Source organism: Nothoprocta perdicaria, unplaced genomic scaffold, assembly GCF_003342845.1.
Source record: "Nothoprocta perdicaria isolate Ctin4 unplaced genomic scaffold, notPer1 scaffold_113, whole genome shotgun sequence".
NCBI lineage: Eukaryota > Metazoa > Chordata > Aves > Tinamiformes > Tinamidae > Nothoprocta > Nothoprocta perdicaria.
The window spans coordinates 2,111,679-2,128,450 of record NW_020454239.1 but is presented as its reverse complement, the minus strand read 5'-3'; the positions used below and the strand labels follow the sequence as shown (position 1 = coordinate 2,128,450).

The following is a 16,772-nucleotide window of genomic DNA, read 5'->3' as shown; positions in this document are numbered from 1 at the left end:
CAAGGAAGAAAGACTAGCGTTTATTAATATTTTAAGAAAATTTTCTCTTTAGAACTATCATTTATTAAAATGCTCAGTACATGCTACAAGTAACTACAGTAGCTTTTCACTCATGAATATATTTAGTGCTTATGGATTTYTTTGCTTTGCTCTTTCTGCTTTACAATTTCTGCTTTCTAAATTACCACAATAAATTAAAGAACAATTTTTCCCCCTAATGAAATAAAACCAATTTTAAAGTAGTGTCATTAGGCCTGCTCTGAGAAGCTACGACATTAAATCTTTGCATAAATGGTTAAGAAAACCATCTCTCCTACTCTGTTGGGGTTTTCTTGTTACTTACTCTCTCCTGCACCTGAGAATCATTTTTTTTCCTCTCCTCTCTGTTTGCAGGAAGCTCCACTTCTCACTTTGCAAAAGCCAAGACACAACTGGAGTTTAAACATTTTCAGCTCCCAGCTGCCTCCTTCCCAGGACAGCCTCCCACCTACAGCCTGCCCTGGTTGCACAGAAGCAACTGGAGAAAGCCTCCCACCAGCACGTTTCCCAAAGCAAGGGACTCTGCCACACACGTGGTCCTACCTGGGAGGTTGTCACGGAGCCTCTTTGTGCCCCGGACCGGCAGGATTCGCCTCTGCGGGGCCTTGGCCCTTACCTCGAGGGAGATGTCGTCCCTGGTGGCCAGGCTCTGGCTCACGGCCGCCAGCGACGCCTGCTCGATGTCCCGGATGCATCTGTTGATGCCGTCGATGGAGTGGTCGCACTCCCGCTGGCCCGGCGCCTTGTCCCTGCAAGACAAGGGGCAATTCCAGAGGGGGCAATTCCAGCGTTCCGGCAGGAATCAGCCCTGGCCAAGGCTGCGCCCAAGCACAGCTCCCCAGCTGACACAACGTGACCCACGTGCAGGAGGCAGCACTAGTGCTGTGGTACTGCAGGGGTTTGATGCACACGGAGTCCTCCAAACCTTCCACAAAAATCAGTGCCAGGCTTGGGGGAAAAGGGAGTGAAGAAAATATCAGCTGCCCCCATGGATTATGCAGTCAAGTTAACTGTCTTACATGAAAACAAAGAAGCAAACAACAAAAAGACTCGACCCATCCCAACCTCCTCAGGATAGTCTAGGCATCAGMCACATAAAGAAGGTCAGAATAAAAGAGCAACAGAGACAACAAGAAAAAAGATTATCCTGCACTGTGCAACAGAGCATCTCAGAAGACAAATCCTTTGGTATTTTATTTTACCCTCAGTCGCCGGTATCTTCTAAGAGAATTAGTTTTTGGATRATTGGTCCTGACATGCAGTTGCTTTGATAATCACTATCAAAGCTAAAGGAACTCTAACAGCTTTCAGGGCATTGTTTTCGTAACATTGAGTTGATTTATATTAGGCAGTTGAATAAGCAACAAAAAAAATTTCAAGGAGACACACAGTGTGGTCTTAAGAAATATTCACGTTTTGCAACASGATTCTTTCAACTAAACAGAGAAAAGTATTTGTAAAGAATAAGGTAGTAAAGTTAGTTTATATGTTATCTGACCTAAAATTACTGTCCCCTACATTCCAGATGGTGGTAAGTTTAAGTTWAGCTTTAAACAGAAACAAAAAGCATGGGACTAGAGAAGGAGAACAGAATACAATCAAAAACAGCCCTACACCGCAGAGCAGCACAGTCCTTGATTGTGATTAAACAGTAACTGGTGAGACCTGGTGCACAGAACATAAATAATTTCCATCAGTTGGGAAAGCAAATAAAAAACCAACACAGCAGTATGGGCAACACGGCACTATTATTTCTTTTCCTTTTATTGATTCAGCTGTTGAACTATTGCAACTTAAACATGGAGCTACAGGAGCTTACCTGATGGAGGTGATGAGACTCTTGATGGAATCGGAGACCGTGTGGGAATGGCCGGCTAGCACAGACCATGTGGGAGGGTCTTTCGGATTGATAGCCAGAGAACGAGCAGTTTTGATTAATAAGGATGAACTCTCCAACATGGTTTTAGCAGAAACTAGAATTGGCTCCTGGGCTCGTGATCCCTGCAACGAATAGAGGAAGACAGGGAGTTTCAAACTCAGTTTCATAAATACACTCCAAATTATGGGACTACTAAATCCTAACAAATATTTCAGGCCATTTTACACACAGGTGCACACACACGCAATTTCAATTTTGAGGGTGGAAGGAYAACACCTGCCCACCTCAGTACTGATCTGTGCAGGTATACTGACAAATTCTGGATTTGAAGCAAACGCTGTCAGATTTTCCACAGCCTCGATCAAAGGGGCAGTAGCAATCCTGCACTTGTTGCGGTTATCTTCGGAGAAGTCACCATCCAGGGCCTGGAAAGGAAGTCAGAGTTAAGCTCTGCAGAGGCTGCTTTGCAAAACTGAAGAAATTCTTTAAACTTTTAAAGTGCTCTACATTTGTAACATTGGAGACTGGAAAGTTGCTCCAGATGCACCAAAGCATTTCCTTACTTAACTGCATATTTCTTCACTCAGATGATTATTGACCTCAAACGTAAAACAGCTGCCCTGTTACACAAGACTAAATAAACATTTAAAATAATTGGACTCTGATAACTCTCATAAATCATGCCTCAATACTTCACACTCCAAGGGCTCAAGGGGCTGGCAAATTGATTCCTTCTTGAAGGCTTAGCTTTGTAAGTCAGACCGTTAACTTTCTAGTCTCATTTTCACACAAGTGAGCTAATCTCTTCCATAATCTCATTGGAAAGACTGCAATAGGAAGGACCTTCTGTATAGCATCAAAACAGATCTTTCCTGTCCAAATAGCATAGCTATTTTAAAAGAATGTTAGTGACAGATCAGCTAATGACTTGAAGAGGGATTCAGATTTACTAGTCCTGTGTGCCTTTGAAAGTAGCATTATTGCTTGCAAGAGAAAAATCTTCTCCTACCAGGACGCAGGCAGGTATCTGGAAAATAAAAGATGACCACTAAAAAGAATATTTTAAGCAGTAGCAATTCAAAGCCACTTCTGGTCTGAGTATTATTACTGCTAAGTATGGTAGACCTGTCAGAAATAGCTCCACAAACTCTCAATACTGAACAGTCAAACCACTGATGATAAAGTGGCCATTTCTGCATGGAGAAGCACCATCACGGAGCCTTCAATTGCAGGCTCCTCAGGCTATATTGGCACAACACCACCTTACACTCCATGGGCTGGCTGCCTCTCCTAATAGTAACACGGCCTGATTCTTTCCATTTTGACTACACCCATTCTGAGCGGGGACAGTTACACCACTGACTGTTTTTGAAGGTCTGAAATGGAAAATATTATTTGGTTGGTTTTTAAACTCATTCCGCAATGGGTAAAAAGACACTGCTAACCACTCTGATTCAGTCTCGACAGGAAGAAAGAAAAAAAAAAAAAAGGAGGAGAGCAGAGCACAGCTGGGCGGCACGTGTACCTTGATGGTTTTTACCAGGTTGGCGGTACTGTTTGCAACCTCCTTGGCCGACTGCACGAAATGTCTCTTGGCAACAGGATTCGCCGTCTTGGACGAAGCAATGCGGCAGGCATTGCACAACGCAGAGGTATGTTTGGCCACGATTGTGGCAGCTGATAACACCTGTAAACACAGAGGGTACAAAGAGGCATTCAACAGTCAGAGGGGACAGGAGAGTTACTATAGCCTGGCTGAGGAAAATCTCAGTTTAAGGCCATGGAACAGTTTCAAACCTAGTCTCCCTTTGCTTGGTTCACCAACATGAAGCTCCCCTAAGAGCAAAGGCCTTGCTGCAACCCTCTGGAATTACCTGTGATGGGCTGCTCGCTGGATCCACCAAATTCTGGCAGGCCATCTGGATGGCTTGATTAGCTCTGGCAAATTGGATTGGGTCAACAAGGCCCTGCTGACCAGCCTGGCTGTTGGGATCTGAAATGCCAACCAAGTAAGCAGCCTAGAAACAGAGAAAGGAAGAAAAAATATTAGGAAGTGTTACATCCACCTCAACTCTTGGCTAAGCTGGCCATATATCATTGCATATGGTCAAAGATTATCAAGAAGTCATACTGAAAAGTACTATTAAAATATTTTGACAGTAAATCCCYAGTACCCTCTGAGAACAATCATGATAGTAGTTAAAGTTATGAAATCTAATTAGTTGAAACAGAATTGCCCACTGTTTCTTTAGGCAGCTGATATCCCCAGAAAAGTTAGTTTCTACTAAGATAGCCTGGAAAGAGCTTTGCTGATAACCACCATCAGTTATTTAGTTACTGGATTAGCCTTAGTCAGAAGGGGGGTATTTGGTCAAACTTAAGTAGCAAACCAATATTACTTCTCTTCATTACTCTGTTTTATATCTAAAAAACCCAAAAGCCTCCTTCCCACACTCCTCATGCATTTAATTATTATTACAACACAAGTTTTAGGATAAACATATATACTTGAACTTGATATATATACTTACTTTATAGATTTCAGTAGCTTACCTGAGCTGCTGCCTCTGTAAGACCACAAAGAGCTTTTGATGCAACTCCAACGCATTCACCAAAGACTAAGAGATCCCCAGTCTTGGCATTCTGGGAAATGCCAGCCATAGATTCTCCAAGAACCTCAGAAAGTAACACASACACAAAAGCAAATTGCACAATATGCTTTTCAATATGCTTTTCTGTAGGTCAAGGACAAGTGATTTCCAGCTCTAGAGCTAGTTCCGCTCCACAAACCTTATTCAACTCGGCTTCCAGAAATTTCAGCCAAGTGACGCTTACTAAACCAGGCAGATTGCTCTGTGTAGAGTTAAGGATGAGGCACACAGATCAAAACTGCATTGAAACCCCAAGCATAAGTACAATCACAGCTCAAACACAAGGATAGAGAAAGTACTCATGAGTACTTCTGTTATGCAAAAATCAGGCATACTGCTTATCTGCAGAGCACTGAAAACTTTCAACACATCCTGGATCTCTGCTTTGCCCCCAAACTCAGTGAAACTCAGTAAAATATAAGTTGCATCTAGTTTGCTGGAACCATCTGAAAACTAGAAATCCTGTTAAATTTTAAAGCATATTCTCACTGAATGCTCTTTTCTTTCTTCAAAAAAAGAAGCCTGACTGCAGTACAGCGCCAAAACAAGATGACAGGCACATYCTCAACCACTAAGCATTCTTTTTGTATTAGAGAAGGAAAGGAAGAATTTGAGACAACTCCAACACACTGAGTAATAAGGAAACCAAAAGCAAAGCTTCAATGAAAGATGTATGGCACTGCTTAAAAATAGCATAACATATTTCACAGAAATCTGCTAGTGTGCTGAAATATCTGGACTGCTCAGCCTTTCTGCAAGCTGTTTCACAGAGAACGCAATGATATTTCATTGCCAAGGCTCCCATCTACACGTCAGGCATTTCTAACATGGCTGCAGTCAAAACATATCATGATAGTAGGACATACTGCGTGATGAGGGAAAGCTCTACCAGAAAGTACGTGCATGTTACCAAGACAAAACACCCTCCCAGGCAAACAAACTGGGAGAGATCCAGTAGAGATCCATGTTGGGCTGAGTTACTGCAAACTCCAAACAATGAAAACCCAGTTCATCTTTGAACTAYAGCTCAAAGATGGTACAGGAGCAGGGAAAGGAAATTACCTTGGAGTTTTCCATTACGCCCTCAATACAATCAAAATACGAGAGGTCGCTCACWGGTTCATTGGGGTTGTCCAGCATTCCTTTAACTGTCTGGGGAAAAAAATGCCTCAATTATTAACAGAGCCTAAAATACAGAACTGATCAAATTACACATGCAGTCACAAATGCCTTGATGACAACAGTGAAGTCTTTCCTACAAATGAACATCTCTCAGCAAGCAAATGAGCCAGTCCCTTAGAGCAGACACAGAGAACAAGGTGCTATGGATGAAATGCTACAGCTGCATCAACTGGACTCCAGTAACTAATTCATTTGTGTGCTATAAACCTGCTGGAAAACGTTTTTCACCAATGTCTAAGCTAACATGGTTTACACTGTTTGTCAAGTGACCTAGAGTGGCTGACACAAGAAACCTGATTTTGTGTCAGTTCTGAATAGCCTAAAACATGCTTGCAACCAGAATTAAAACATTATAAATAGAGGCAGAAGTGATAGAAAAAAAATGGCCCCTTTTGTTGAGTGCTGTCTAGAGACGTGAAGAACTACCAAGGTGAACTCAGGTACTYCATCTGTCTGCCTCTCCTTGCTGTCAGCAAAACCCATTTACACTGCTCCTTCTGCCAAAAAGGTAAAGGTACAAATTTAATGCCTTTTTCTGAGGTGAAGTGAATCAGATCCCTCGAAATAAAGTAAAAACTAGGTCATATAATTGCAGAGAAGAATTCTGGCATTTAGATAAAAAGATTTGCAGAAAGCTGCAGAACAGAGGAGATTATTTCTTCCATGCTTAAAGAAAATCCAAAAAGACTTTTTCCACACACAGAAGAATAAACCTCACCAAATATCAGGGGGAAGAGATTTTACCTTTGAGTTTTCCAGCAAATAAGATACTGTAAGAACAAGGAGATGTGAGGAAGAGGTCATATCTAGTGAACAGTGTCCAGTTGGTTCCCATCTGTTTCTCAGCTTCCAGAATTTGCAACAGCTCTTCAGTGCTTCAACCTTATGTAACAGCTTGTAAAAGAAGGGCTCTCCCAGCAACATTTGCACTACGCTGGAGACTGAAGCCCTCCAAGTGCAGGGAAAGGGCACAGGAGAAGACAGGCCAGCCCAGCRTGACCCTGCCCGTTGCAGTACAGCTGCTGCTCCATGGTTACTTCTTTCTGCTGATGGTTGGGGAAAGTGTAGCTCCCTGGGCCACACAGGAGGTCCCCGGACTCCCTGGGGACCAGACACGAAGGTCCTCTCAAATCAAAGCACCTTTCCAGAGTCCCCAGGCAAGGCCACAGCAGCCCAACAAAGCTCCTAGGCACAGCTCAACCAGAGCTCAACTCCTCTCAGGGTTGGAGAGTTGGACTCATGTTACAAAAAGCCCAAATTATCCTGGAATGTGCTGAAATGCCCTTGCTACCCTTTCCATACCACAGGGCAGAACCAAACTGCTTCAAAGTTCTTTTAATGCTACTTAAACAGGTCAGGTTGAGTGCAAGAGAGAAGGAGAAAAGGCTACATCTGCCCCTGTCAGCACAAATGTTCTTGTCCAGGTGTCACCATGTTCACCTAACAACCTAGTGCTGCACCAGTACTTATGGAAACACTAACAAGCCAATATTTTGGAAAATACTCTAAGAAATATTTGAAGTATATGAAAGAGAATATAAGAATATTTGAAAAGAGACCAACTTCAGAACAGCTAACTACTAGAACATAGATTCTATGTTGCACAAAGGATTGAAATCTAATACAAGTGTCACTCCTTTCCACTGCCTTGATTTTCAAGGAAAATTAATTACACTTTTCTCCTGAATTAAAGGCACAWAACTGGATTTAACCTCTAGTCTCCATCACAGCATGCCAGTTCCAAATCGCCTGTCCCTCAGACATAGTAGAATATCTGAAACTACCAAGTCTCCATATCAAATTCATTTTGACAGCTCTACCTCTCATCTCTTCTACCAGAAAAAAGGCATCTAGATGCTTCTTGTCAACATAAAACGCATAAAAAGATTTGATTTTCTATTTGACACTTAACTTGATTATTTACTAAAGACATTTGCCAAACATGACAGCAAAGCCTTGAGGATGCTGCAACCTGGACATGTTTTCCCTTTCCCTCGCGCACAATATACATTCACCGAGTGAGCAGAAATGCACCTTGCAGGGGGGCAAAACCCTGCCCCACAACCAGGCTCTTGCAGTCAGTGTCGACAACAGGGCCGAGCGCAGCTGCGACTTCACTGAGAGCTGCCACTGGGGCTGACCTTGCTGGCCACTCAGTGCAACCCCATTAGCTCAAGGAGGAGGAAACTGCCAACAAGGGCCCCCCGACCAGAGGGCAACCTGGCATTTCTAATAAAATCACCCAAGAAACTTGGTTTCAACCAGAACTGCCAGCATACAAAGCTATGTGGCAGGTTCATTTTGGCATGAAGAAACTAAGATGGGAAAAAGGCAGCTAGAAAGTCCTCAACATTTTAAAGCAACAGTCAGTATTAAACATACACACAGAGAGCTGTGCCACGACTCATGAGGGACCTTATCCTTCCTTCTGCAATATCTGCCCCTTCACACTCACTCCATTGTGACAGGTAACACTGACTCTAATTATAAGACCCAAACAGCTGTTTTTCTAAGAGAACACTTTCCTGGCAGTATTAGGGGACAAGACTGCATTCATAGCAAAGCAAGTATGCAAGTCACTCTGAAGTTTAGATCTGAGAGTAAATGACAAGTACTGAGTTTAACTTAACGATGCTACTTCCTATTATGCTGAGCAGTAGTTTGACTGATGCAAAACCTCAGAAGCACAGCAGGACCTGCTGCCCCTCTGCTTAACCAGCCACAGAGGCTCGCTGCTCACGAGCCAGGTCTCAACTTGCAGATACTGCACTGACAGCTGCTCCACGTTAGTGTGGCTGTTACAAAACAAATATGGAACAAAAAATGAAATGAGAAAAACACAGGAGTGCCAGGATAAAATGTGATAAACACTAGTGGAGTCAGAGGGCACTGACCAGCTGCTATAAGCATAAGATCAGTCAAGACACTGGAGCATCCCCCAGTGAATTGCTAGTCCTGGAATGTCCATCCCTTCTCACTTCTTTTTTAATTGACAGTAAGTGTGAATAATATCTTTTGAAGAGAACAGGAGATGAGGACAGGGCAGTGCAACATCTTGCAGCCAAAACCACAAGATTTTCAGGGATCCTTTATGCCTAACTTGTGTGCAAGAAAAAAAACTTCTGAACAGATACTAAGTAGGAAGACAATGACAACAACTAATGAGACAATGCAAACAGAGGGGTGAAAGCCAATCTTTGGTCTGTTTTAATTCACTATGGCTTTTGAAACAAAAGTACCTCCAGTTCCCGGAGCGCGTTGTCACATTCCTTCTGCCCGGGCGCCTGCTGGGTGCACAGGGTGATGAGCTGGTTGATACTCTCAGTCACAGCTCTGAGGAGAGTAAAAGAAAGGCATTTTTCAAGTTAGTTTATTTTATTTCAGCTTTACCTCACGACCTGTACACTGAAAAAAAGTTTTCAAGCTCTGATATTCTGCTTTTCTATTCAGTGATCAGAGTATAACATCCATAATAGTTGGCCTAAAGATCTCCTCCTTCATAAGCATTACAGGAAAAACACAAAAGAAAACCTAACCCTTCCTGCAGTGTTTGATAATGATCTACCCCTGAAAATCTAATTTCTCAGTGTTAAAATATTACTACTTAGTATGTAACAAACAAGCTTAATCTGAGAGCAAGATTTGTCTACCTCAGTGATGTAACTTATTGGCTAAAATGGTATTTATGACAACAAGAAAATTAATTTTCTTCTGGTCTGATATACTGAATAATTTATCAACTAGCAGCAGAGAAGATAATGATTATTTGTTTTGGTGTCTTTTATATCCTGAGTGCCTGAAAGTAGAGGATTATTATAACTCTTCCTGAGGTGCTGTGCTGAAGCGTTGTGCATTGTCTGACATATCTCACATATCCAGAGGGCTTTTATATTACCAATAGTTTAGGTAGTATTGGGGCAAAGGCTCAGAAAGTCTATGGGATAGTTTCTCATTTATCATTTCCCTTCTATACCCTGAATAACAAAAAAAAACTAGCATTGCAAAGTTGCCATATACACAGAATCAAAGACCAACGCAACACCAGATTCCTGGTTTAAAAACAACAAAAAGCAAACCAAACCCCAAACTTTTTTGTGTATGAAATACCTTGCTCAAGACATTCTGAAACCTGTTACTTAATGTCAAATAAAAGCTAAGTATGGAAGATGACTTTGCTGTTTTGGTCTAAGGCCATTTTTCTTGCCTCTGGGCAGCAGGTCCATCTTTGCGTGAGCCTGTGGACCATCTTCTGATGACTTTAGCCATCACTTGCAAGGAGCCCACCAGCACTTTGAAGAGTCCTAGTGCATTTTACTTGCTTCGCAGTGAATCAAATTTGGAGCTGCAATAGCCTGGCAAAAGCACTAAGGCATAGCTATGCTTTTCCATAGCACATGTGGCTTCACCAACATGCCACCAATGCACGGGATGGATTCTGAATCTCTCAAACCTCATGGTGATTTCTATGCATTAGAAAAAAATCATAGCATTTATGCTTATTAACAGATGGCAAAATCTAGTTCTCCTGCCAACTTCCAGAGAAACTTAATGCAAAATTATCTTGTTCTCTGTTGATTTTTACCAAAGGCAGACAATGCAAGCTGCCTCAGAGGATATTAATGATGAAAATAACTGATAATCAGCTTGAGTTGTCAGCTCTGTAGAAAASACAAACCAGCCTCGTGAATATTACTGTTCAGCAGGCACCTGAATTAACCTGATGTGCATTTCTTTTTTCCTCAACATTCAGGAGCATTAGAACACAGAAAGTGGCCCCAAAATATCCTTCCCAGAAGTGAGAAGGGACTGCTAGGATGCCAAAAACCACATTTGTTTTCCTCAAACAACAAAACTTGAATCTGTACTGCAGATTTTGAGAGGTCAGCAAAAACTGCTCTAGAAGTGGGTAGGACTTTTGAAATGGGTAAGACCCTCAATTAAAACTGGAGTGAAGAGGGAAGCAAGAAAAGAGATGAGATTAATCAAAACTCCACGGAAAAATTAGGAAAAATGACAAAATAAACCAGCTTATGTGTGAGAAACAAAGGAAGCTGYGCAGCTTTTTAAAATTTTCCCCGGAAATAATATAAAAATACGTGACCCGGACCCAGTGGGTCAGGGCAGAGCCTTGCCAAGCTCTTCAGACCTGCTGAACAACATATACAAGAAAACTACTCAATTTCCTTCTGTGTTTGGGATTGAAACACTTAGAATTATCTAGCACATTATCAGAACACATATGGGGAAAAAAAGTAGCCAAAGTACTAGGTTAAAGAAGAATCAGAAGCCGTCCCTTCCGTCCCATGTTTGGTTCAACAAACCACAGCAAATCTTCATCTGATGGTTATTTCCACAGAGTGTAGTAAATCAAGCCAGATAGGAAGCTACTGCAAAAATAAGCAACTTGCCTGGGACCTAATTTAATTTAAAAGTAGTACCGGTTCCAACCACACATTTAACTGGCAGTATCAAAAGAACACATAAATACATTATAAATATTGCAGTGGTAATTTGCAAAGCAAACATCTTAAGAAACCCTAAAGTAAGCAACACATCTTTACCTTGCAGCTGCTGCTAATAGATTCTTGGCATTAGGAGCTCCAGGGTCAACAGAGAGAGACTTGGCAGCCAGTAGCAGCTTGCTGGAAGCCATGGAGATGTTCTTGAGGTTTCCTATCACTTGTATCTGGTCCTCTTTAGTCTGGAAAGCCACAGCAACATAACATTAACTGCAGAGTTTGCAATAAAGGGAGCGTGCTAGAATTTCATGAGCTGCAATTGGAAAGCCAGTTTGTTTATCCACCTGAAGCTGTTGGTTCTGCACATTCCTGAAGGGAACGGGCCAAAGCTGCCGCTCACCCAGACAGGTGCCTCTAGCTCCATTCACACAGCAGAGACAGAAACCAGTATAACAAATAGCTTGATTTCTAACAATAGTGGTATTCACAAAGGAGCAAGGGGAAAATTTAACTACTTGCTGAACAATGCTCTTGTTGTCCAGACCCTCATGTGGCTCTGCCTGGCACAACTGGGCCACGTTATTCAGTGTGTAATGTCTGTATTCCAGCATCTCTGGATAACCCACAAACACTCTTGTATCTAACAGATCACTTGCAGTGAACAATCTCTCATGAAACTCCTTTATTCCATGAAAAAGACTTCCTATAACCTGGCTCTGATAAGCATTAACTTGGACCTGCTATTACTTGTCATTTTTAAGCCACTGCTTGCAATAGAGAATCTCATCCAYGCACAATCACAGGAGAGCACTGCATGATCATGGCAAGCAGCTAGCTGAGACTAAATTCTTCTCTCAATGACCTGTAAAAGAGAGGCAGTTCCTTTTAACCATCTGTTCAGGTTCTTATGTAAAGGCACTGCATTTTAGTCAGCTGACATGAATAGGCTTTTATCTCTATTTCATCTCTATCTCTCTACCTCTTTCCCTCTGCTGCATTCTGCGTAATCATCGGGCCATCCAAAACACCCAACGTTGCTTCTGTTCTGGACACAGACAGCAAGCACCCTCTGCCCAAAGCTCAGCCATTCATAATGGAGATGTTTAATCCACTGTGTGAGCAGGATACACAAATTCTTAAGGACCACAAGGTCATCAGCAAAAATCTCACTTCAAGTAGCTATTTACAGTTCCACCATCTTTGTCTTCATGCAGTAACCTCATAAACCAAGTKCTAAGACTAAGGCCTATGGCTAAGGAGAGAGCCAGTTCTTTAAGTCTTCTATAACTTCAGAGAATCAGCTGATGTCTGTTGCCTACTTCACTTCATGGATTTGAGCCTGAAAGATCTGGTGGAATCAGCAGTCATTGCCTGACYTCTCTGTTCTGCCTACAAAGCATTTGCTTTATAGAGACACTCTGTAACCAACTTCTAAGACCTGGCACRTATCTTAGAGCTGCTGGCTACTATTTCTTTTGGCAATCACTGTGAAGTTTGCAAGTCCTTACTAAGCAGTGCAAAACAGGCAATTTGCAGATTTTTTTTTCCCCTAAAAGTCCTCCTAGCTCACCTTGGATTATATATGCTGTCCTTTGCTATGTGAAATCACCTCCAGAAGAGCAACACTGTAACTCAGTACATCTACAGCTAACTGAGATGATAGAAGATAGAAGCACCTTCAAGATAAAAAACTAAATAGGCRTATAAAGCTACATTTCTGAGGGAGACCAGGAAGAAACACCAGTATGTCATTTTAAATGCAAATAGCGAGGTGATTTCTCTTTATTCCAGAGAGTCAAGTCAGGGATGTTGGAAATGGTCATCCATTATCCATCATTTCTGGGCAGACTTGCAGCCTAACACGTTGTACCATACTCCCAAGACAGGCCTTGTACCAATTAGCACAATAAACAMAGAAAAAAAAACTTACTTGAGCTTGGCCAGCCATTTCAATACCAGCATCAAGGAATTCATCAAAATCATCACTGAATTTTCCAGAGGCTGCAGCCAATTCTCCGCTTTGGCCCCGCGTAGCATGGACAACTTCTCCCGCCGACTGGTTCAGATCTGCTGCTGCCTGGTTCAGTTCACTCTGAGCTTCTTGGAAAGACTTGGAACTTGGTGGTAGCTGGGAGAGAACAGGAACTGCATTTTAAGGGCTTCATGACTGGAAAGCTCAATGCAGCTCAAGAGCACTAATGCAATACAGCAATGAGAGCTTCACAGACAAGCTAGAACAGAGCACTGCATCGGCACTGCTAGCGATAGTGYTCAACCAGAAACCTCTACAACCCTGAGCTTAGCCCTGCTGGAAGCAGGGAGAGAAACGTACGACTTCAGGAGCCAGCTGATACTTTGATTTCAGAGAGGAAGTTTTCAAGGGACAGACAAGGTGACAGTTATTTTATGGTTCAGCTATGAAAGCCGAAGTGATGGGCATTGAAGAAAAAAATATCTTGTTCTCCAAGTCATCATTCATGCTCTTCAGAATCACACAAGCAGTCCTCCTATGATTACAAATGCTGTCCTTACCTGATTTGACTAAACACATTCCACAAACATGTAAAAAGAAAATTCCTCCTTCATTTGCAGAATAGCAGAGCCGCTTGTAGGTGAAGATTATGTTGTGCAAAACACAAAACTTTCCAGGCAAATTACCAGTGCATAACAGGGTTTTGTGACACTGATGCAGTGAAACAGAGACATAACATTCTATATTTTTTACAAAATTACTACAGATGCATCTTTCTGAACTACTCTAATATTCCCTTAACTGAAACAACAATTTCTCAGAGAGCAATCATTTTCATGGTGGAATTGTGTCACAGCTGGCATTTCCTAAAGACAAACTAATGGTGGTCTAAGACAACTTAGATATTGCCTTCCTCAGTCACAAAAATATGCAGCAGACCTCCCCATGAATGAGAATAGTATTTGAGCCTGAGATATGGCTTTTATACAAAACTTACACAAAGTAAACTTAAAGTACATTTGCTATTGAATAATTGACAGACTTGATTTTACTTTTTCTCAAATGATTTGTACATTAAAAGAGATCTCACCGAATCAACAAGGAGTTTCTTGCTGGATTCTCCAATACTCTTCAAAGCCACGTCCACATCCTTTTGCCCCGGCAGACAATTCACGCAGTTATTTAACGAGTGAGACACTGCTTTTGCTACCTACAACACAAGTAAAATATAACCAGACTGAGAATGGTCGAAGTGGTCACTGATCTAAAGGTACAAYCTATAGCTGGGCACTTTGGAATTCTGACTAATGAGGCCATTTTTAAGTCTTGGGTCTTCCCTGGTTCGCTCACCTCTAGTCCTGCAGTTGTCATGAGTCATGTTACCCATTTGATAGYTTAGTCTTGGCCGGGCCGCTTTCTCACTGCTACTGGAACACGGGAAAAAGGTTCTAGTATTGSAGCTAAGGAAATGCCCCTAAGCAGCCAAGCCCTAAAAATTAACCATATATGAACTAGAGAAAACCTTTGCATGCAGCTTTTCTCCAGGTCCTGACCCTTTTATTTAAAAATCACTCTCCTCCTGACAATTTACTTAAAATACAGAGCTCTTCAAGCAAGTTAAAAACAAAACAAAAGGTCTTACTGTTTTTTTAATAGGCACTGGTGCCATCTGTGTAGAAAAGCTGATGAGTTGCAGCTCACACTTTGAATACGTCATTTAGTAACATTGAGTTTAACAGCTCTGTTTTGCAGTCCAGAAGTTCAACAGCTCTATTTTGCAGTCTAGACGTCCACTTTACAAATATTTTGCAGAGTGAAAGCACTAATAAATTGTGTCTTCATATAAGCTCTTTTTTTTGCTAAGATAGAAGGATGCCTTTCAGCACCAGCTGCATTATTTGGCATAAGCACCATGTTACCACCTGAGACTCATTGGAAAGAGACAACAACCTATGATACTCTACACCTGTGATACTCACCTGTATTTTCTGTTTTTCTCCAATTCAGTGCTTTTGCCCCAAGCAATCTCAGGGGGCCTTCCACAACCCAGGCAAGCACCTTGTACCACAACTCACCTGTGCTAATCTCTGCTGACTGTCTGCRTCCCCTGGCGCGGCCAGCGCCTGCTTGGCCTCCTGGATGAGCATGGCAGAGCCCTCCATGACGTCTCGCGCCGAGTCCAACATCGCGTGGGCTGCCACCGGGTCTGTGGTAGACGCTGCAACCCCCCGTGCTGCCTGGGCCAAAGTCTTCAGAGCCTGAGCGGTTTCTCTGGCAGCAACCCCTGYGTGTGCATTTCACCAAAGGCTGTTAGCATCCCCAGAAACATCATCCTTCCCTTTCATGAGAGCTGAGTTTGCAGGTAATGAGCCCATCTCAGAATAACATTTCAAATGCAGTTTAATACATCACTCAATGTGAACATGTTTGAAATTCATAGTATCATTTAGCCAGGGAAATGCCTGTAGTGAAGCCGTAATGTAAATATAAAGAGAACATTCCAGGGCAGTTCTAAATGACCAAATAGGTCGTATAGTGAAGCAAGAGGAAAGAATAAAGTTTAAAAAAGTATATGAGGAAGTTATATTGTAAGCTATGGGTGCAGGTGGTAGTTTCCACAAACCACGTATGTGACTTTAGAGCCACAGCACCTCTGCCACTTCTGAAAAGGTGACAGGGATCTTGAAAAAAAAATAAAAAATGAAAAAAATCTATGTACTAACTTGTAGCTCAAGTTCAAGTAACTTAAAAAAAATAGATCTTCAGTCAGCTCCATATACCCCAACTTCATTCTGAGTAGAAGCAAATGAAAATGAATGAATGAAGCCAGAGATGAGTCATGAATGCATTCCTGTGGTCTGTCCACCGACATTACACGATCTTCATCAGCTCCAGAGCTACAGCCTCTGATCATAAGAGCAATGGATGCATGATGCCTTTTTTGAAATTTAATTTAGACCTTGATGAAAAYCAATATAAAACATCTCAACAGAAGATTACTTATAAGCCAATAAAACTGTAGACAGTCTATTCTATTAGATATTGCTTTAAAGCAGGTCACATTTTTTAGGTGACAATAATGTTGAAATCATGCTATTCCTAGCAAAACAGAACTATCAGAAAGGTTCGTTGACTGTAYGARTCCTCTTGGTTATCCACATTTAGARGTGGTAAAAATTACTAGAATGTTCCCATATCCCTCTTACAAATATTTAAAAAGCAAAGTCAGTGCAACCAAAAACAAATTAGAGTTCTCAGGTCAGGTAGCATTTTAACTGGTAAGCTGTTTGCTTTTCATTATCTTCTAAGCTTTCTGCACTTAAAAAAAATGTTCAGATAGTATGAATTGACAAGTGACACTACAAGCCAAAGCAAAGGGAGGCCGGACAGCAACAGTATAGCACCAGGTTGCTCAATAACAGCCTTTGTGTTTAACAAACCAACATGAGCKCTCTGTAATCTCCATTCAAGTAAAATTTCAGGAACAGTACCTTCATGTTCTTTTCCCTTTATTTACTGCATTAGTAGCCATCTTYTAAGCTTGACTTACTTTTTAGTTTATAATAGCTCTAGAGTAGGAAAAAAGTCTA

General features: G+C 41.8%; 1 protein-coding gene across 1 annotated transcript in view; it reads right to left on the bottom strand.

Moving 5' to 3' along the window:
* TLN2 (talin 2) overlaps positions 1–16,772 on the bottom strand; it is a 128,091-nt gene that overhangs the window by 37,618 nt on the left and 73,701 nt on the right. Inside the window, exons 33-44 of the mRNA XM_026052863.1 lie at positions 15,258–15,466; positions 14,273–14,392; positions 13,141–13,338; positions 11,313–11,452; positions 8,991–9,084; positions 5,632–5,721; positions 4,472–4,594; positions 3,793–3,936; positions 3,444–3,605; positions 2,203–2,343; positions 1,859–2,040; positions 656–788 (exon numbers count right to left, since the gene is read on the bottom strand). Of these exons, the coding sequence (XP_025908648.1) occupies positions 656–788; positions 1,859–2,040; positions 2,203–2,343; positions 3,444–3,605; positions 3,793–3,936; positions 4,472–4,594; positions 5,632–5,721; positions 8,991–9,084; positions 11,313–11,452; positions 13,141–13,338; positions 14,273–14,392; positions 15,258–15,466 (1,736 nt within the window). The remainder of the gene's footprint in view (positions 1–655; positions 789–1,858; positions 2,041–2,202; positions 2,344–3,443; positions 3,606–3,792; positions 3,937–4,471; positions 4,595–5,631; positions 5,722–8,990; positions 9,085–11,312; positions 11,453–13,140; positions 13,339–14,272; positions 14,393–15,257; positions 15,467–16,772) is intronic.